We start from the raw sequence: 20,668 nt of genomic DNA on the forward strand, positions 1-20,668 counted from the left end.
GTGTTTCTGGTCACATCAGAGATTATTAACCAGGCCACCCACACCAGAGCCAGGGAGGGCTCTTTAGCCTGTTGTCATCTGGGGGATAGGGGTCAATTAAGGCTGCAGTGGAGCTGGAGAACAGGTGAGCTCACAGCTCACGGCTACTTCCTGTCTCCTACCCCCAGGGAGATGGCAGCCAGGCTGATGGTAGCCAGGCTGATGGCACCAAAGGGTCCTCCAGAGAAGACAAAGGAGGAAAGGCAAGAAAACCCTTTAGTGCATGACCACTGGCCTAGTCACCCGCCAGGAACTGCCACTTGTCTCAGGCAACACATCTGTCACTCAAGGTCCAGAACCTTAAGCTGCCCAATTTGCTCACGACATTTCATCTTGGAACAGTGATGTCCTAAGGCTGTGCTGGACCTTCCAGTGAAATGTTATTGGTGCAGGAAAAAAGCCAGCTTGTTTAGGGAAATTACTGACAACACGCAGGCAAATAAATTCTTTCTGTGATGGATAGGTTATAATGAGCACATTGGGGCTTCTTATGCAAATAGATGCTATTGAAAGCTGGAGAGGTACTTAAAGTTGATTGATTTAAATAAATCAAGCATTCACGCATAATCTTTTTTCTTTTTCTTTCTTTTTTTCTCCCCTCCCCATTCTGGGGTTTGAACCTCAGGGGTTCCTAGCTAGGGAAGTGCTCTGTCACTTGAGCTGTACCTCCAGCTCTTTTTCACTTTGGTTATTTTCAGGAATGGTCTTGCACCTTTGCCTGGGCCAGCCTGAACCTCCATCCTCCTATGTATACTTTCTGCATAGCTGGGATTATTGACTTGAGCCACCATGTCCAGCTTATTTGTTGAGATGCGGGTCTCACTAACCTCTGCCCAGCTGACCTTGAGCCTCTATTCTCCCAATCCCAGCCTCCTAAATAGCTGGGATTAAAGGCATGAGTCACAATACCTGACTCCTCATAACCATACCCCACCAGTGGATTGTCTATGCAAACCCCTTCCCCCCTCCTAGCTAACACCTGACCTGTTTTTAATAGTCAGCATTATGAATTACAGGGGTTTTATTGCAAATGGTTATGGTAAGGTGTTCTAGAGGATTAGCCCTAGGGTTCTCATCTTAATAAATGTGTACTAGAATTAAATAGTTAAAAGGGGGCCACCTGACCCTTCCCTGGCTTTCCCTTCAAGGACTGGATGCAGCCGGCCCTTTGTTCGAGGGAACGACCCCCAGCGACCGTCTTTCTCCAGATGATGCAGACTTCGTGGACGCCATTCACACGTTTACGAGGGAGCACATGGGCCTGAGTGTGGGCATCAAACAGCCAGTAGGGCACTATGACTTCTACCCCAATGGGGGCTCCTTCCAGCCCGGCTGCCATTTCCTAGAGCTCTACAAACACATTGCACAGCACGGCTTACACGGTGAGAAAGAAGTCATGGCCAAGGGCCTGCTTCCCACACCCTATGGGCCCTCTGCCACCTACCAACTGCTGGTTCTGCAAGAGTCCAGGTCAGGGGTTTGGTCACCAAGGCCTCTCAGAGGGAGGGCTTCTGGGAGCGAGGAAGGGCTGATGGACCCCAGGCAGAGGAGAAGTATCAGGACCTGTCACCTCTCTCCCTTGCCCAGGGCGCCCAAGCCAAGCTGCTCCAGGGACCCCGGCCCTTTTGAAAGTTGAGTCCTGATGCTGGTGGTTGCTGGAAGTTTCCTCACTGGGAGGAGGGAGGTTCCCTCTGTTCTGAGCCCAACCAGGATCCACTTTATAGGAGATGGCTTCTTCATCCTAGTTCTCAAGAAAGTGGGAATAACTCTTCTCCCACCCCCATGAGGCTCAATCAGCCTGATCCACAGCTGATTGGTTCCTCCAATGTCAAGTTCAGCTGCAAATCTGTCCTTTCATCCATCCTCAAGGCAGAGTCTGGATGTGTTATGAGCTGGGTAGGGATCCCTCTTCCCTGTCAAACCCCAAAACCCAGACACTAACATGCACACGGAAAACCGCACAGGATGAAGGAACACAAGTGCTTCCATGGGCCTCCCAGATTTCTCTGTTCCAAAGCATGACGTCACCTTCTCTCTCAAATCACCCAAAACTCAGCTGAGCACACGGTCTTTGGGGATTACGTCACCACTCTTGCCTCTCCGTATCACAGTGACCTTCATGCTTCACATTATCTCATTTTGGAGGGATGCCCAGCCTTCCTCCCGCCCACGCCCTCCTGAGAACCTTTGGGAATGTCCACTTGTCTTCGCTTCCATCTTTCCTGGGTTACCACCTCTCAGGTCACAGCCATTCCCAGCTGATCGCCCAGTCCTCCTTTCAAATCCACACAGACCCCAGGATGGTGTTCAGAAAAATGCTTGCCTGGTAAACACATCCCTGACCCGTGGCCGCCATGTGTTCTTCTGTCTACACTTCAGAGTGGTGTAGCCCAGTGTTTGCATTTGACTTACCTGACCTTGGCGGGGGGCGGGGGGAGAGGGGGGAGGCTCAGTTTTCTTCACTCCTGGTTTAAGGAGGAGCTCTCCCAGCCATGCATGAACAGAAGGTAACGTGATAGTGGCCTGGCACCCTCTCCTGTCCTGGCTGCATGAGCTCAGTATAGCAGCTGCCTCCAGGCTCTGCAGGGCAGTGTGGGCAAAATGGGTGAGTGTCCAGCACACAGCACAGACCTGCCTCCCAGGCGTTCATTAAACGCACCACTGCCACCAAGAACTGAGATGACTGATCCTGGCATTCAGCCTTACAGCACTTGAAGAAGTGACTTTAGACAGTTTCCTGTGCTCAACTTTTGCATTAGGTGTTTTACAGGTTTTGTGGTGGGTCTTTAACCTTCCTTGAGAATAACTTACTAGAAATCAGGTTAAGATTTGGAGGGGCTTTGTTTTTTGTTTTTTAAAGAAGGTCAAAATTCACAGTAGATAAACCTGTTAAGGAGGCTTGTTTGGATTGGGCCTGTTCAGACTTAATACCTGAAGCCTGTCTTAAATCCAGTGCCCTTGTGGACTCAGCCTGTTACCTGGGGTGCAGTAGGGCCTTTGGACATGAGGTGGACATGCTGGGACAGGGCTCAGCTTGTTCCAGGCCATTTGCCACGTGAGTGCCTCACGGGTCTAGTTTTGGTAAGAAAGGAGGTAACCCACACACCTGATCAGCCTACTCCCCCTCCAGGCCTCAGCACACACTGGAGCATTTTTTTTTAACCATTTCAGGATACTCTGTTTTCCTTAAACAAAAAATTATTAGCATAAATTAACTGTACAAAGGAGTTTCATTGTGCTATTTACAACATGCATGTCGATCAGATTTATCCTGTCTGTGTTGCTCTTTCATAACTCCCTCCTCACTCAACAGTGTTTATTAGTGGGTTTCACTGTGCTGTTTTCATACACACATGCACACGCGCGCGCACACACACACATATAATGTACTTCGATCATATTCATCCTCCCACCCTTTTCCCTCTTCCCTTCCCACTTGTTCCCCCTCCCCAAACAATCTCCCTTTTATAGTCATGACATATGTTTTGGTTTTTAGGTTGGATTTTGTATATGAGTGAAAACGTGGTATTTGTCTTTCTGAGCTTGGCTTATCTCGCTTATGTGACGATCTCCAGTTCTATCCATTCTCCTGCAAGTGACCATTTTGCTCTTCCTCATGGCTGAATAACACTCCACTGTGTATATACTCCCCATTTTCTTTACCCATTCACTGGTCGATAGGCACCTAGGTGACTCCGTAGCTTGGCTATTGTGAGCAATGCTGTGATAAAAACGTGGGTGTACAGGGGTGTCAACTTTATGCTGACTTCATTCCTTCGGATATTTTCCCAAGAGTGTCTGCTTTCTAAAATAGTTTGACTTTTCCCTAGTGATGTGGGGTGCCTATGAAAACATCTCCTACACCACACTGTCACAGAAGGGAACCCTCAGACCCCAGCCGTGCCTAGAGTTTTCCCCTAAAATATGCCCTAAAGATGCCCTAAAAATACCCTGTAAATCACCGAGAGGAGTCTACTTCAGTGTTTTGGTCAGTTGTTACCTCTCCCTGCTGTGTGTGGGGGGGGTGGCAACCTCATCAATCCCACCCTGACCTCCCCTCCCCAATGTGCTGCCACTAATCTGCTGTGGCCTGAGAAACAAGAGGATCCTTTGAGCTAAGGGCACTTGGGATTCAGGAGTGATAAAGTCTTTCTTGCCCTGTGTTCCAGCCATCACCCAGACCATAAAATGTGCCCACGAGCGGTCGGTGCACCTCTTCATCGACTCCTTGCTGCATGAGCACATGCCGAGCACGGGCTACCAGTGCAGCGACATGGACAGCTTCAGCCAGGGCCTGTGCCTCAGCTGCAAGAAGGGCCGCTGCAACACGCTGGGCTACCACGTCCACCAGCAGCCGCACAGCAAGAGCAGGCAGCTCTTCCTCGTCACCCGGGCGCAGGCCCCCTTCAAAGGTGAGCGCCGGAGGGCAGCCTGGGTCCCCTATCTGCAGGGCTCAGGAGCTCAGCTAAGCTGGCCTGGGGTTTCCAAGGCTACACAGGCTCCAGGCAGCAATGCGCCCACCTTTCTCCTTTCCTCCTGCCCTTGGCAGGAAGAGGAGTTTTGCTAAATTCTGGAATAATCAGCCCACTCTCTATTTTCATGGTCCCCTAGAGCACTAGATGCTCTAGAGGTTATCTGGACCACCAGCTCTCATTGTCTGGGGACTTGGAGACCCCAAACCCAGACTAGAACCCTGCTCTTCCATCTCCATTCTCAGCCCCCATGAAAACACAGGGTGCCTGGCTGCCCATGCAGCTTCAGGTTTCAGCTCTAAAGTATGACTCACCAGTCTTAGAGGACACTGTGGTCCTGCAGAGACCCTTTCCCAGATGAGAGGTACCTGCTACTGTTTCCCAGCCACATCCTTTGCTTCAGGGCAGAAAGCCAGCCCCTGACAATCTCTGTGTGATCAGGAGTTGGGAGAAAGGGCTATGACCTTGTCCTAGGCCAAAGCCAGCAAAGAAATGCCCCACTGAGGCCTGAATCCTCCTGGAGGGAGCCAGCCCACATTTCTGCTCGGGGTGATGTTGCATCTTACAGCTTCACACTGTCCCCTGGGGATGGGGACAGGGACTGGAAGGAGGCCCCTGGTGCTGTGCTGTTCCACTGTAACTGTCTAGGGAATGTGAACAGACCATCGCCACTGCTTGATTCCTGCACAGCGTTTTACACAACAGTAGAGAGTGTTCCATTCCTTGGGGTTCTCACAGCAGCCAAGTGAGGCTGGCAGGACTGGCTAGGCCCTCTTTCTAAACAGGAGGAAAGTGGAACTTGGGTGGAGTGCCACAGTCACATGGCTGGTGGAGTAGGGGGTACTGGAAGGGGACCCTCCCAGTGCTGCTTTGTAACCCTCCTCACAAGTTCAAGGCCCCAGGAGACTCAATTTATCTGTTTATCTGAAATCTGGTTATCAGTCAGATTTCTCTGCTGAGAGCCAAGCAAGCCTAAGAATGACAGAGACTGCTGGTGTGAGGGTGCAACTTTCTCAATCTGGAGTCAGGGGTCCCTTCCCCAGCCTGGCCCTTAGGGTTGGAGGAGGCAGCCTCCAGAAGAAGGAATTTGGAAGGCCTCTTGCTTCAGGCAGCCAATTAGAGACTATTTGGGTTAAAGAGCTACTCTTCTGCCTGAAGTGATTAAGCCTGGCTCTTGGATAATCACATTTCATTGGATCTGTTTTAATAATGGAATGCCAGCTCCTCGAGGCACTGTTCAGTCCACCATTTTACAGATGGGGAAACCAAGGCCTACACAAGGCAAATCATTTGCCCAGGAACACTGAGCGAGTCCTTGGCAGTGCCACCATTTAGGCCTCCCAACAAGGAGTTGAGTCATTTTTACCCCAGGAAGCTGTCGGTGATCTGTCTTTGGGAGAGGCAGGAGCACAGGAGAGGTCGGGGGAAAGAAATGAGGTCATTTTTCACCTTCCAGAGCTGAACTGGGGACTTTATGTGAAAGGAGAGGCCTGGTTCAACCCAAGGACATCTCCTGGGGGCTCAGAGGTGAGGGGAGACCCAAGTATCACGAGAAGGAAACAGGATATAACAGCAGAAAGCACTGCCCAGCTGGTAGGGGCCCAACCAACACCTGCTGCTGTGTGACCTTACAAGCACCCTTCTTACACCTTATCTCACCCACCAGCTGCCATAGCAGTGTGCACACCCATGGTTCCTCTAAGTAGAACCTTCCTCAGGGACTCAGTGGAGACCAACAGACAGAGAGTCCCTTGGAAACTTTTGTGTCTCTTTAGTCCAGGGACATCCAGCAAGGACAGTACCTACCTGGCAAGTGATGTGGAGGCCACTTGGCAGGACTGCCTAAAATTTGTCAGGAAGTGAAGCCCAGACCTCTGCAGGTTCCTGTGCAGAACTGGGGCCACACCGTGCCCTCCTCATTCCTGCTCCTGGAAGTCCCCCAGTTCTTCAGCCTTCCCGTGAGCAAAGTCCCCATCTACCACACCTAGTTCTCCCTCATGTGGGAGCAGCGAGTCCAAGGCTCCATCAGGTCACTCTGGGCAGCCTGGAAATGATGTCCTGTGAGGCTTGCCTGTTTGGAAGCAGCCGTTCAGGCGACACTGCCATCTGTGTGATGCTCAGCTGTCCAGTTACGGTAGCCACTAACCATATGTGGCTATTTAAATCCAGATTCAAATACTTTAAAGAAAACCAAAAATTCTGTTCCTCATACTAGTCCCCTTTCCAGGGCTCAAATATGTAGCTGCTGTCTCAGAGATCCCAGAAATAAAGCGTGGCCCTCCCTGCAAAAAGTTCTGTTGCGGGTTCTGGTGCAAAGTCTTTAATCCAGGTCACAAAACTGCACCACGCTCCACCCATCACAGCCATGATCATCTCTGCCGTGGGCCAACAAACCTATTTCACTGGCCACGGCAGCATTTTGATGAATACATAGAGATCCTTCAAAGAGCAGACTTGCCCAACCCTGGTGTGCAGAGAAGCCTTATTTTTTAAGGACAACTAATTGTACTATATATTTTAGAGCAGGGGCTGCTTGGGCAAGATAAACATCGCCTCCTGATTGTAGTTTCACACAGATGACTAACTTGGCCAGGGTTCCTCTGGCTCCCAAGAAATTTCCACAAAACCATCAAAGGATCTATTTTCCTACAGATGTACACAAGAGAGAGTTGGGAACAGCAGCAAGTGAGGCAATTTATCGCCCCCTTCCATTCTCATTCTCTCAGGAGGAAGCCTTGCCAGTTTGGGAGGACGTTTTTGAAGAAATAGGGAAGGAAACTGATCTATACTGAGCAAGTCCTACTTAGCAAGTAATGTCAGCCTTAGGGCAGTTGATCAGGTTACTGGGTGGAGGACACTTACAGAGCTAGGGAGGAGGGCAATTTGCCCAGGCACCATGGTGGATGTGTTGTCACAGCAACTGGGAGAAACAGAGACAGAGAGAGACAGATTGAAAGAGAGAGAGAAAGAAATTTTCCCGTTAACACATTGAGATCCGAAGAGGTTAAATCTCCTTCCAGGCCACACCATTTGTGAGTGGCAAACATAGTTTTTAATAGCAGCTAGTCTGGTTTCCAGCCCTTGCTCCAAAGTGTAGGACCGAGGCCCAGTTGCTCAATGACCTCACACTCCTGACGCTTTCCAGTAGTGTCCTCTCTTCTTCTGCACTGCCTCTTTCAGGCTCTCCTGAGTTCTTTCTGGGCTCCTGTTGCCTGCACTTCATCCTGGTGCACTGAGCCTCATCCAGCTGGGGACTTGCTCCTGTGCTCTTGTCCACCTGACAAGAGCACGATGTCAGTGAAGTAACAAGCCAAACTTCCTCTTGGGGATTCTGTTACTTTTTTGGAAGGTTTTCACTGACTTCCAGGGAGAGTTCCAGAAGAAACAGTGAGAAACTTGGGACTTGGATAAAGAGTATCAAGAATCTCAGCTTTGATGCCAATCATTGTTGGCAAAAATGACAAAACCTATGTGGGCCTCCATTTTTTTTCTCTCACAAAGTGAGGAGTGAGGATGAGCCCCTAAACCTGGGTTCTTCTGGTGGGTATCAAAACCTCACCTGCTCTGTCTAGCACAGAGGGAGGGAGCAGGCAACACGATTAACACCTTCCAGAAAGCGGGCACTTTTATATGGACATTCCTCCCATCTTCACAACAGCTCTGTGTGAAAGTTTGTCAGCCCCATTTCACAGAAGAGGAAATTGAGGTCCAGAGAGGCTCTGCTTGCTCAAGACCACAGGGTGTTGAGTAGAGAGGGGGCAGACAGAACTCAAACCCTGAGCTCTGTCTTTCAGTTAAGAAATCTTACTACCATTCGGCATGAAGAACTCACAGCACAAAAAGTGGGCCACAGAAGCCATTGAGCGCAACACTCCTCAGGACACACACACACACACACACAAACACACCCCTCCACCCCTGACAGTCAACAGCAAACCAACAAACTGCCTGTAAAGGGTCAGACAATCTTGTAGCATCCGGGCAACACGCATATGGCACTGTGCTGTTAGAGTCAAGTGTGGTCTCGGCATAAAGACCAGCAGATGCTTACAAACACCTTGCCTCGCTCTCCATGGCTTGCACCTGCTCTGGGACAACACCTCCAGCCCTCAGCACTGGCTTCCTCTTGTCCAATGCAACTTTCTCAACCACACCAGCCTGGGGCCCTCCGTCCCATGACCTTCAGCGTCAGGACATTAGTAGTATTTGAAGTCAAAGAAGCAAGCCTCAATGAATCAAGAAAACATAAGCTCTCATTCCTCCATCTTAGTGAGGGAAAATCCACACATGGAGGCAGAAAAAGCCCTTTTTGATGATGCAAAGAAGATCATAAGATCTCTCAGAATGATTCACAGAGTAAGAAAAGAAAGAAAGAAATAAAACATTCTCTTTTCATAATTTTCATAACCCGATGCTCACAAATCAGGTTAAAAGAAATTGAATTTTTTTTTTAATTCAATGGCGCTGGCAAGGGTCACGCTGGATTAGAATCCAGGATTTTTCCCAGTGAGGACAATCTGGCCCCATTTCTGCTGTGGATGGAGTCACCTGATCTCCTTCAGGGTCAATGGGCGCTTTCATGCCTTTCATCTTTAAGACCTGAAATAATTTCTCCTGCCAGAACCCGAGCATGTACTGTACATGACTCTGCAGTCAGAGGCTCAAAAACATTTTCCCCAAATCACTTTTTAAATCCCAATTAAACAAGTCATAAGATAAGTGAGCAAAATCACTCATTCTTTTTTCCTTAATCTTTATAATAGCGTCATTTTGGCAGGAGGAGGTAGTGGGGGGATAGAAAATTATTTTTTTAAAGAAAAATTGCTTACACACATCCAAATAAGAATAAATAATTTGTTCTTAGTATGAAAGTCCTTTTCATGTTGAAAAAAATTATTTTATATCAAGATTCCTCAAAATAAGTGACAGTCAGCTGGGCACCAGTGGCTACACAGAAGGCTCAGATTGAGAAGATCATGGTTCCAGGCTAGCTCAGGCACAAAGTTTGTGAGACCCTGTCTCAACAGGAAAATCTGGGCACTGTGGCACATCTGTCATCCCAGCTATGGCAGGAAACATAAATTAGAGGATCGTGGACCAAAAGAGAAACCCTATCTCCAAAATAACCTGAGCAAAAAGGGCTGCAGAGTAGCTCAAGTTGTAGAGCACCTGCCTAGCAAATTCAAGGCCCTCAGTTCAAACTCTGGTACCACCAAGAGAAAAACAAAAGCTTCTCTCCCAGAGCTTCCTGTCTGTAATTCACCAGGATCATTAGCATCTTTTCAGTGTAAATCTCAGCAGAAAACAGGCTCCCACTCTCCTGGATCAGTGGAAGACAGCTCCTGGGACTTTTGCAGAGCAAGAGCAGTGGTGAGGAAACCAACAAGGGCCGGAACTGTACCCCGAATCTAATGTCAGCAGGAAGGAGCTGAGGAAGGGACCACCTCAAGGTGACCGCAAGCAAGCAGGGAAGAGGGGCAGTGCTGCTGCACAGGCAGCCCCCAGAGCAGGAGGGAGCAAGATGCCCTGATTTATCTCCTCTGCCCTGATCTCCTGCGAGTGCCTCACCAGAAGCCAAAGCTAGCCAGAAAGCAATCACCAGGGGAGCACAGGAGCCACATCTGAGAGCCACAGCCTGGGGCTCTGAACCAGGCAGAGGAGGGCAGAGAGTAAACAGGATGCCAGGGGTAGAGGTAGCAAAAGGAGACCGCCAGTGTATTACAATAACCAGTTTCATTATGAGGACCAAAAATGAAGTATGTAAAACACTCAGCATGTAACATAGAAGGAGCTCAACAATTGGAAGGAAACTGTTAGCCTGCATGGGGGTTCATAACTGTGACCCTTGCTACTTAGGAATCTAAGATCAGGAGGATCACAGATCCAGGCCAGCCCAGGCAAAAAGTTCTTGAAACCCCATCTCAACCAATACCCAGGCATGGTTGCTTATGCTTGTCGTCCTAAGCTACAGAAGGAAGAGTAAAATAGAAGAATGGTGATCCAGGCCAGTCTGGGCAAAAAGTGAGACCCTATCTCCAAAAACACCAAAGCAAAAGGGCTCAAGCAGTAGAGTACCTGGTTTGCAAGCATGAAGTCCTGAGTTCAAATCTCAGTACCACCACCACCAAAAAAAAGCCCCGAAACAAAACAAGAAGCTGTTTTATCATTCTTTCTATCCACAATTCACAGGGAGGGTCTTTAATGCAGGGTGGGTCCTTTGTGTCCGCTGAGCACCCCCTGGACGCCCAATGATGCCTTGGGTGCTGTGAACTCGTGGAGATACCAGCAGTAATGAGACCCCAGACTGCCTCCAGGGTCAGGACATGAGCCAGGGCCCAAGGTGTGGTTCCCGAGAGCTACTCGGCCTTCCAGCTGCAAGTTCCTCCAAGGCCGAGACACTGCTGCTTCTAGTGTACTGGTTTTCGTTTTAAATCAAATGCATCCTTATTTGAGAAGGCATGGATCTTGCGGAAAAGCAGAGAACAAAATTGCCCCTCTGACCCCTCCAGAGCTGTGCACTGCTAGCATTTCTGTGAACTCCCTACTTCTGTGCTCTCTGTTTTATAAGAGTTTGTCTCCTACTAGATATGCAAGTTCATATCCAGTTTAGTTTTTTTTTTCTTTTTTCCTTCTTTTATAAGCATTGAACTCACTCCAAAAACATGGTTTCATGGCTTCGTAAGAGTAAATCCCATGGCTGAAGCAGGGATCAGCTGACTAACTTCTGATTGCAGCTTCCCCACTTAGCAGACACATGACAGTGGCCAAGTGACTTTGAGACTCTGCTTCTTCCTTTATACAATGTTGCAGAGGGAAGATGAAGTAAAATCTCCTACAGCTATGTACGGAGAGATGTGATGACCATGTGACCATTAGCTCAGAGCCCGTGACATAGAAAAGCACTAAATGGCAGTCATCAGAATTGCTATTATTAGCCAGACAGGGCGCCCACGCCTGTAGTCCCAGCTACTCGTGAGGCTGGGGTGGGGAGCTCACTTGATCCCAGGAGTTCCAGGCCAACCTGGACAGCATGATAATATCCTGACCATCCCAAAGAAAAGAATTTTCCTTATCACTCCGTAGTCATTCTTCTATTTCTGAATATTTAGGGTGTTTCTGATTTAGTTTTAAAAAAATAATTGTTATGACATTTTTAAATTTAAATCTTTCATATTTCAACTTTTTCCTTAGGATTTTATAACCTTATTGGTCCTGGGTGTAAACATTTAAAAGCTCAGAGTCTAGAACCAAGCTGTGTTGACTCACATCCCAGTTAGGCTACTTACTGGTCCTCAAAAAGTCACCTAACCTCAAGCTGGGAACAGTCTCTCATGCCTGTAATCCCAGATCCTGGGAGGCACAGGTAGGAGGATTGCAGTCCAAGGCTGGCACCAGGCAAAAAGTATGGGTCCCAATCTGAAAAATGACCTAAAGAAAAGGACTTAGGGTATGACTCAAGTGGTAGAGCACTTGCCTAGCAAGCGTGAGGCCCTGTGTTCAAACCCTAGTACCGTCACCCACCCTCTAAAAAAGTTGCTTAAGTTCTTCTCTTCTCTAAAATGAGAAGGTAACAGTATCAATTGTCATGAGGGTTAAACCAGATGACAGACGCAAGGCATCCAGCAAAAAACAGTAGCCCGTGTCGTTCTCATGCTCACTGCCAGTGCAATTTTCTCATTCATTCCTAGTAGTGCTAGGATGAGCACACAGTAGGATTGCAATTATCGCACGTAATGTAAAACTGAGTGGAAAATCAGTTGCTCTGGGTGACCGTCAAGTGCTCTGGAAGATGGCCTGCCTCCTTGGGAGGAGGTCCATCCAAGCCAGGCCGGTCCTCCCTCCTTGCCTTGTCCACCCTCTACCTGCAGCCTGGGTCTCCTTTTTGTCTCAATTCAACTTTCAACTTACAACACTGTCCACTTGTTACAGGGTTTCCTTGACAAACTCCCAACTAGTGTTTGACCTCTACAGAGCTTCTGGGATGCAACCATGCTCCCTCTCCATGCTGCTGACACCTAAAGGCTTAGGGACCTTCCTGGATGTGGACTTAGGCTTAGAGCTCTTGTTTTATTTCTCATCCACAGCCTTTTTTGTGTTTTGCAGTACTAGGGTTTGACCACAGGGCCTCAGGCTTGCTAGCCAGGCACCCTACTGCTTGGGCCATACCTTCAGTCCTTTTTTTCTGTGGTTATTTTGGTATCAACAGGCTTTTGGCCTAGGCCAGCCTATACTAAGACCCTCCTATTTTATACTTCCTGCCATAGCTTGGGATAACAGTCACACACACCATTGTGCCCAGCTATTGGTTGGGGTCTCTGGAACCGAGATCCTCCCAGTCTCAGCCTGCCATGGAACTACAGTGTTGAGCCACCAGCACCTGGCTTCACCTGCAGCCCTTTTTGATGTCCTGAGGCCATCAAGCTAACTCATTCCAGGCAGGAGAACTTGAGCATTTGTTATCTTCAGGATACTGTGCTGTGTGCTACCTCAGCTAGATCATCCCTCACACGGAAATCTCTTAGCTGACTAATCAACCCTCTGTGTTTGGTACTTGCTGTCAAAATAAATAAACCTTGGTGCACAAGTACAACTCCTTAAACAAACCTAAGAGATATCACCTGGAGATGTATGAGCAAATCCACCACAAAATCCAAATGGGAAGATTGGTTTGTGCCAAAACATAGGATTGGCAAGCCATCTAGAAACCCCATACTGCAGGCTTACCAGGACAGAAGCTGGGGTCGGCAGTAGCACTGCTGAGCTTGTTGTAACAGCTACTGAGAGGGAAGATTTCCACAAAATAGGCATGAGGGATGGAGAGTCAAGGGGCTACCTACCAGGAGCTAAGCATTCCAAAATGAGTTCTTCTACAACAAAACTTAAAATACGGGTCTCAAATCCTCAAAGTAGCTCCATCCTAATATGTCATCTTCAAGGAAACTGTCAGTTTTTTTGCGATACTGGGGCTTGAACTCAGGTCCTTCCTCTTGAGCCACTCCACCAGCCCTATTTTTGTGAACTTTTTTTTGAGATACAGTCTTATCAACATTTGCCCAGGCTGGCTTCAAACTGCAATCCTCCTGATCTCTGCCTCCTGAGTAGCTAGGATTGCAAACTAAGACAGGCAGACACATGGCGGCCGTACTCCAAACCTCCCACCTTTTGCCCAAGACAGACACCCATCTTCCCATGGTCCTGGACATGGGCTTGCAATCAGTGGCAACCTAGGGCTTTGGGCAGTGACTTCTAGCAAATGGAGCTGAGGTGCCATCTTTAATCTGTTGTAGTCTAGGAGCCGGGGCACTGCCAACACCTAGAGAGAAAATATGGAGAGGAAAAGAGAAAGAAGTCCAAGCACTGAGCAGCTGTTTGGAAATGAGGTAGTGTGGTTTTGAAGACAGCCCCATGGCTGGGTGGGTGTGACAATGCAGGCTAACTCCCTTTTGGGGCCTTCCAATAGGTGGAGATTGGCTGTGTGGCCTTGGGCGAGTCCTGGCACCTATGGGAGCCTGTTTTTTTATTCATCAGGGACTGCTGTGTGAGTAACTACAACAATAAGAACTGTTCAATCAGGCCTGGCTCTAAGAAGCTGTTCTTAATTTAAATACAGACCGGGTTAAATAAAGAAGAGTGAAATAAACTACCCTCTCTCAACAACCCAATCTTAGGACGAGCTGGACAGTTGACGAGACAGAAAACCCCCTGTTCTAGAACTGGAATCTCTTGTTTCCAGTGGGAAATGTAAACCCTTCAAAGCTTCTTGCCAGGAGCTGCCCAGAATATAGTCACCAGGGCTCCTGTTTCCTAGCTGAAGCTTTGCCCCACACCCAAGTAGACCCCACAGACAGAGACAAGTGTAAAATGACAGGTGTCCTTCTTCACCTTTACCAGGTCTCTAAAGGGCACAGGTCCTTTGATTTAGCAAAGGGAGCCCTGCATCTAGAATTCAGTGAGGATGCCACACATCCTGCTCCCTTACTGTGCCACCAAAGATGGCAATACTTGGACAATACTTGTCATTTTTTTTTTTTGCAAGCGTTGTGCTGAAGATCAAACCCAAGGCCTCACACATGCTAGGCAAGTGCTCTACCACTGAGCTCCATCCCCAGCCCCTTATCATCATTATTTTATATACATAATGTAAGTCCTGTGTGGATCTTTAGGATATAGGAAAAAGGAGAAAAAAGAAAAGAAGCATTCATATTCCCACCTCTCAGGGGGAAGAAAGCATTGCTATCTATCTATCTATCTGCATGTTTACATTTTGAAAAATGTGGGGTTTTGGCCAGGCTTGGCGGTATGTGACTGTGATCCCAGCACTTGGGAGATGGAGGTAGGAGGATTATGAATTTGAGAGTTTGATGCCAGCCTGGGATACACAGTAAGATCCTGTCTCAAAAAAAAAAAAAAAAGAGGCAAGGAAGGGGTTTAAATTAAATTTTCCTGTGTAATCTCTCTCCCCCTCTCTCTTTCTAGTTTATCATTACCAGTTCAAGATCCAATTCATCAACCAAATTGAGAAGCCAGTCGAGCCAACTTTTGCCATGTCACTTCTTGGGACCAAAGGGGAAATGCAGAGAATTCCCATCACTCTGTGAGTACAAGGTGCCATCCCATCTCTGCTTGCTTTTCTGACATGGTCAGGACGGACTCTAGTTTTCAGGGGTCGGGTTAGACACTTTTCCTATTATGGCTGCCCTAAACATCCTGCCCAATGGGGCATCCACCCTTGCAGCCCTCGCTGGGCTCACAGAGTCCACTGGTAGCTGACAACACTGGCTGCATGCATGATGGGACCAAAGCCTGTGAGCAGAGAGGGCAGTCAGAGGTGTTCCCACCCATGTCTGCCAGCAGGGAGAGGCTGTGAGGGTTGAGCAGGTGTTCACAAGGCCCCGTGCACCTTTCCAGTGAGCTCTGGAAACCACAGCCTAGAAATAAAACTGGTATCATTCACCTTGGCACAATTTTGCAATCTCAGTCAGCCTGTGCCAGCCCTCCCATCTGTCCTTCCCCCTGTTAAACACCTGCTTACAACACCAGCAGCCTCACAACGCCTCACCACAACACCTCCTAAGCTTTGCCAGCTAAAAAAATGCATGTGAGTAGGCCAGGTATAGTGATTCATACTTATAGTCCCAGCTATTCAAGAAAGACCATGGTTCAAGGCCAACCCAGGCAAAAGTTAGTGAGAACTCATCTCGACAAACTGCCACCTGTCATGCTAGCTACTCAGAAGGCATAGTTAGGAGGATTGTGATCCAGGTTGGCCCAGGTAAATATGAAAAATAACTGTCTGAAAAATAACTAGAGCAAGAGAGGGCTGAGGTATGCCTTAAGTGGTAGAGCAGCTGCCTAGCAAGCCCAAGGCTCTGAGTTCAAATCCCAGCACCACCAAAAAGAAAAGAAAATATGTGTGAATTGATTTCTCCTAGCATCTCAACTTTCTGCAAGGACTCCCTGGGGAGTGACAGTAGCCCTACACCCACTGGCAGGATGGCCTTAGCTTCCTGAGGAGTGTCCCCAGCTTTGAGTCCCTGGTTGTCACACTGATTCAGTCGGTCAGCACATACTACTGGTGCTCTGCTGTGGAGGTAGAAACAACCCTACCTTAGGATGCTCGTAACTAAGTAACATACTGTAGGGAGCCACACCAGGGAGCCCCCCTCCACCTGCCAGGCCCCAGACCCAGCGTCCCCTCTGCAATGTCTACCATCTCTCTGGAGGGAACTGGTCTCAAGGGTGTTTAGCTGCTGTGTCAACACTGGGATATTGTAATGCTTGGAGATTCTGAGTAAAGCTCAGCCTCAGCTCAAAGTCTGCATTTAAACCTTGCTCTACACTGTTCATTCACAATAGCCAAGTTATGGAAACAGCCAAGATGCCCCACTACTGACGAGTGGATCAAGAAAATGTGGTATCTATACACAATGGAATTCTATGCAGCCATGAAGAAGAACGAAATGTTATCATTCGCTGGTAAATGGATGGAATTGGAGAACATCATTCTGAGTGAGGTTAGCCTGGCCCAAAAGACCAAAAATCGTATGTTCTCCCTCATATGTGGACATTAGATCAAGGGCAAACACAACAAGGTGATTGGACTTTGATCACAAGATAAAAGCGAGAGCCCACAAAAGAGATATGAGGATAGGTAAGACACCTAAAAAACTAGCTAGCATTTGTTGCCCTCAACGCAGAGAAACTAAAGCAGATACCTTAAAAGCAACTGAGGCCAATAGGAGAAGGGAACCAGGAACTAGAGAAAAGTTTAGATCAAAAAGAATTAACCTAGAAGGTAACACACACGCACAGGAAATCAATGTGAGTCAATGCCCTGTATAGCTATCCTTATCTCAACCAGCAAAAACCCTTGTTCCTTCCTATTATGGCTTATACTCTCTTTTCAACAAAATTGGAGATAAGGGCAAAATAGTTTCTGCCGGGTATCGAGGGGGTGGGGGAGAGAGGGATGGGGTGGAGTGGGTGGTAAGGGAGCGGGTGGGGGCAGGGGGGAGAAATGACCCAAGCATTGTATGCACATAGGAATAAAAATCAAAAAACAATCTTGCTCTAAATGATGCATCTTTTTTCTATGTTGTTTTTCTAATACTGTTATGCCTTATTGCTTTACAAAATTTTTCTATTTATATAGCAGGGGGACTTGCATTACTGGGAAGAGAAGAGTGTGGTGTGGGTGTCGGGGTTGATCACCCACAGAGACCTGAACCGTCCAGAGCCATCACCCACACCCACTGTCTCCTGGGCAGCTCCTTCCTAGAAGCTAGAAAGAAACAGCCCAAGCTACAGGATATTAACTAGATCCACATCAACAACAGGATGGCTCAGACGTTTGTAATATGCAACACAGAAAATAGAATCATATTCCCAATTTGTTTGCTCGAGGAACCCTGTCATCCAGCCACACCTATTACCATGTCTGTTACTAAGTGATTAAACACTAGTTAGGGAAATGTGACAAAAAGTACTATCCCAGGTCACTCAGGCAACAGGACACATGCTGAGAGTGCCTGGCACCACTGCCATTACAAGTGAACTGAATGAACTATCTGCTTTCTTTGTGTCTTCCAGGGGTGAAGGAATTACTAGTAATAAAACCTATTCCTTTCTTATCACGTTGGACTTGGATATCGGTGAGTTGGTCATGATCAAGTTCAAGTGGGAAAACAGCGCTGTGTGGGCCAACATCTGGAACACAGTGCAGACCATCTTCCCATGGGGCACGAAGCCCCACTACTCAGGCCTTGTTCTGAAGACCATCCGAGCCAAAGCCGGAGAAACCCAGCAAAGGTGACCGCTAACTTGACCTCCTGAAACTAACATGTACAGCATCTTCAATGCCAGGCAGTTTCACAGCTCAGTGCTCACATTAACCAGTGCAGTGGGTATTCTGATGCCCTAAAGATGGCATCAAGAGTATAGATGCGCAAAAGGTGATGTATCCACCCAAGTCCACAGAGCCATAGGTGGAAGACAAGGATTTACACCCAGGTCTGCACACTCCCCATCCAGCCTTTCCCATGTGCATAGTGAACCACCACCTCCCTCTGGAGTCTGAGAACTGCCTCTCCAGCCCAAGGCTCCTCAAACTCCAGTGTGCAGATGAGTGATGAAATCAGTGCTTCTGGCCCCGGGATCTGCTGTTAGCTGCAACATTTCTTTGTTGACCTAAAGAATTGCTTTTCACAGATTGCAATCCCAATTTATCTTTCTCTGTTAGGGTATTCTCAAATCTTAGGTGCCAAGGAAGCTCATTAAACATGCAGAATTCCTGGACCCATGTGCAGAGCCTGTGATTCATCGAGGTCTTGGGAAGGGACCCAGGATGCAGGGTTGTTTTTTGGGTTTTTTTTTTAATCAAGATGTGAACCAATGGTCTACCCTTAAGACCCACTGGTTTGTGTGCTTTATCATCTCTCCTGGCCCCAAATTCCCTGGGGACAAGAAGGAGGTGGGGTGGTGTAGGAAGGAAAGAACAGGAAGGTTGGTCCAGCTACTCCTACAGATTTCCACCAGAGAGGAGGGATACCCAGCCCAGTTTGCCATGGAAACCGTGCTTTTGTAAAGCTCTGTAATTTCCATGACGGGACAGCTCTTTGCTTCCCTAGGCCCTTTGCTACCTCCCCACTTCTCTATTCAGTAACTTGCAGCTCCTCCTCCACCTTCCTTCACTGGGAAAGCCATCTCTCTCTCTCATTGACTCAGCCTTAGTAGAGATGGAGAACAGCGAGCTTCTCACCTCTGAACTCCACACCTTCCTCACCCTTGGGTTTCCCTGCTGGGAGCCAACCTATGGCAGATTTATGTCCCTTGTGTCCCTTGTACAACTGCACTCTGAGATTTTATGTCCTGGCAATGTCTGAGAGCACACTCTGCAGTCTGCCAACAGATTTCTCCACGTGATCAATCTGAGGGAATCAAACTTCTCTCTCCTTTTACACACCTGGCTGTTCTTGACTGACTGTTTGGCCCTGCAAAGCCAGACTCAGGCTCTCTTCATTAGAAAGTAACTCCTCAGTTTGGATGGCTGTTCACCATGACCATTCTGTGTGCCCTGCCCTACAAGGTGGCATAAACACAGCACTGCCATTGCACTGGTTCCCACACCGATGGGACTGAAGGAGGAGAGAGAAAGGAAAGGGACTGGTATTTCGAGAACTCCCATGGTATGGAGGGTATTGAATGACGCACTCCCTGGCATTAATCTCATGTAACCTGCCCAGTGGCCCTCATGGGGTTGCAGTGGCTGTGCAGTGAGGAACCCGAGGCTCACAGAAGCCACACAGCTCAGGGACATCACCAGTGATTGTTCCCGCCCAGATCTGCTTGCCATTTTCCATTTGTTTCCTGTGTGCTGCTTCCAGTAGTTCCTTGTCCTTTCTTAGTCTAATGTAGCAGAGTTGCAGTGCTGGACATTAATACGGAGATGCATCAAACGCTCCAAACACAGGAGGTGCATGTTTAAAAGGGGGTATACTTGCCAGGCACTGGTGGCTCACGCCTACAATCCTAGCTACTTGGGAGGCTGAGATAGGGAGGACTGCAGTCTGAGGCCAGCCAAAATAACCAGAGCAAAATGAACTGAAGGTATGGCCCAAGTGGTGGAGCACCTGATTTGCAAGCACAACACCCTGAGTTCAAATCCCAGTCCAAAGAAAAGGGGAGGCAGCGTCCAGGACTATAGTTTTCTATGTTGTCAATACTGAGGATCTCCTTGTGTCTACACAGTGCCAAGTACCACTGGGAGCACTCCCAAAATCTGAGCTGATGGGCTGGGGGCTTGGCTCAAGTGACAGAGCTCTTGCCTAGCAAGCACCAAGGCCCTGAGTTCGTACCCTAGTACAGCCAAGGAAAAAAAATCTTAGTTGTGGCTCTTAGCATAAAGAAACTCTAGGATCCAATTAGGAAAACAAGATTAATTGATTTTACTAATGGTATGCTCCACCCCAGACTTCTGAAACTTTGATGTACATACAGATTATCTGGGGACTATGTTAAGATATGGGCCTGGGGATGGGCTGAGAGTCCACATTTTTTTTCAGTGCTGAACCCAGGGCTTTCTGCACACCAGACAAGGGCTCCACCACTGTCCCCACAAGACAGTCCACATGTCTAACAAACTCCAAGCTGATGTTTTGCTGCTGATCTTTGGACCACACTTCCAACTGCAAGAACCCGGCAGTCATAGTCTAGTTAAAAGACAGCCGGTGCAGGTTGGTGCTGCCGAGTCTGTGCTGCAACCTTGACTTTGAAGGGCCAAGAGGCATTCCCAGGAGACAGGTAGTGAGCCAAGCAATATGGCAGGTGGGATCATACAAACTTCTCATCAGCCAGTCTGAACTCACATTTTTACTTCACCACCTGTGTAATCTCAAATAATAACTCCATCACTGTGAGACTCAGTTCTTCAGTAATAAATGGGAATTGTAATATGTATCTTATGAGACTAAGAACAACTACCAGCTGTAGTACCTTCTGCAGACCTAAATCCAGAATCAAGATGCAAAGATTATTCTTCCTTCTTCTTCTTTTTTGTTTATTTGATGGGACTTCAGGGCTTCATGCTTGCAAAGCAGGTACTCTACCACGTGAGCCACACCTTCAGTCCATTTTTCTCTGGTTATTTTAGAGATTGGTCT

The 20,668-nt window shown here is 48.0% G+C and overlaps 1 protein-coding gene across 2 annotated transcripts in view; it reads left to right on the top strand.

Moving 5' to 3' along the window:
* The window catches only part of Lipc (lipase C, hepatic type), a 147,301-nt gene that overhangs the window by 122,258 nt on the left and 4,375 nt on the right, over nt 1-20,668 (top strand). For both annotated transcript variants that reach the window (XM_074066061.1, XM_074066063.1), the window contains exons 6-9: nt 1,188-1,421; nt 4,209-4,451; nt 14,988-15,105; nt 17,601-17,819. In XM_074066061.1, the coding sequence (XP_073922162.1) occupies nt 1,188-1,421; nt 4,209-4,451; nt 14,988-15,105; nt 17,601-17,819 (814 nt within the window). The remainder of the gene's footprint in view (nt 1-1,187; nt 1,422-4,208; nt 4,452-14,987; nt 15,106-17,600; nt 17,820-20,668) is intronic.

The sequence above is a fragment of the Castor canadensis genome, chromosome 2 (genome assembly GCF_047511655.1).
Source record: "Castor canadensis chromosome 2, mCasCan1.hap1v2, whole genome shotgun sequence".
Lineage (NCBI taxonomy): Eukaryota > Metazoa > Chordata > Mammalia > Rodentia > Castoridae > Castor > Castor canadensis.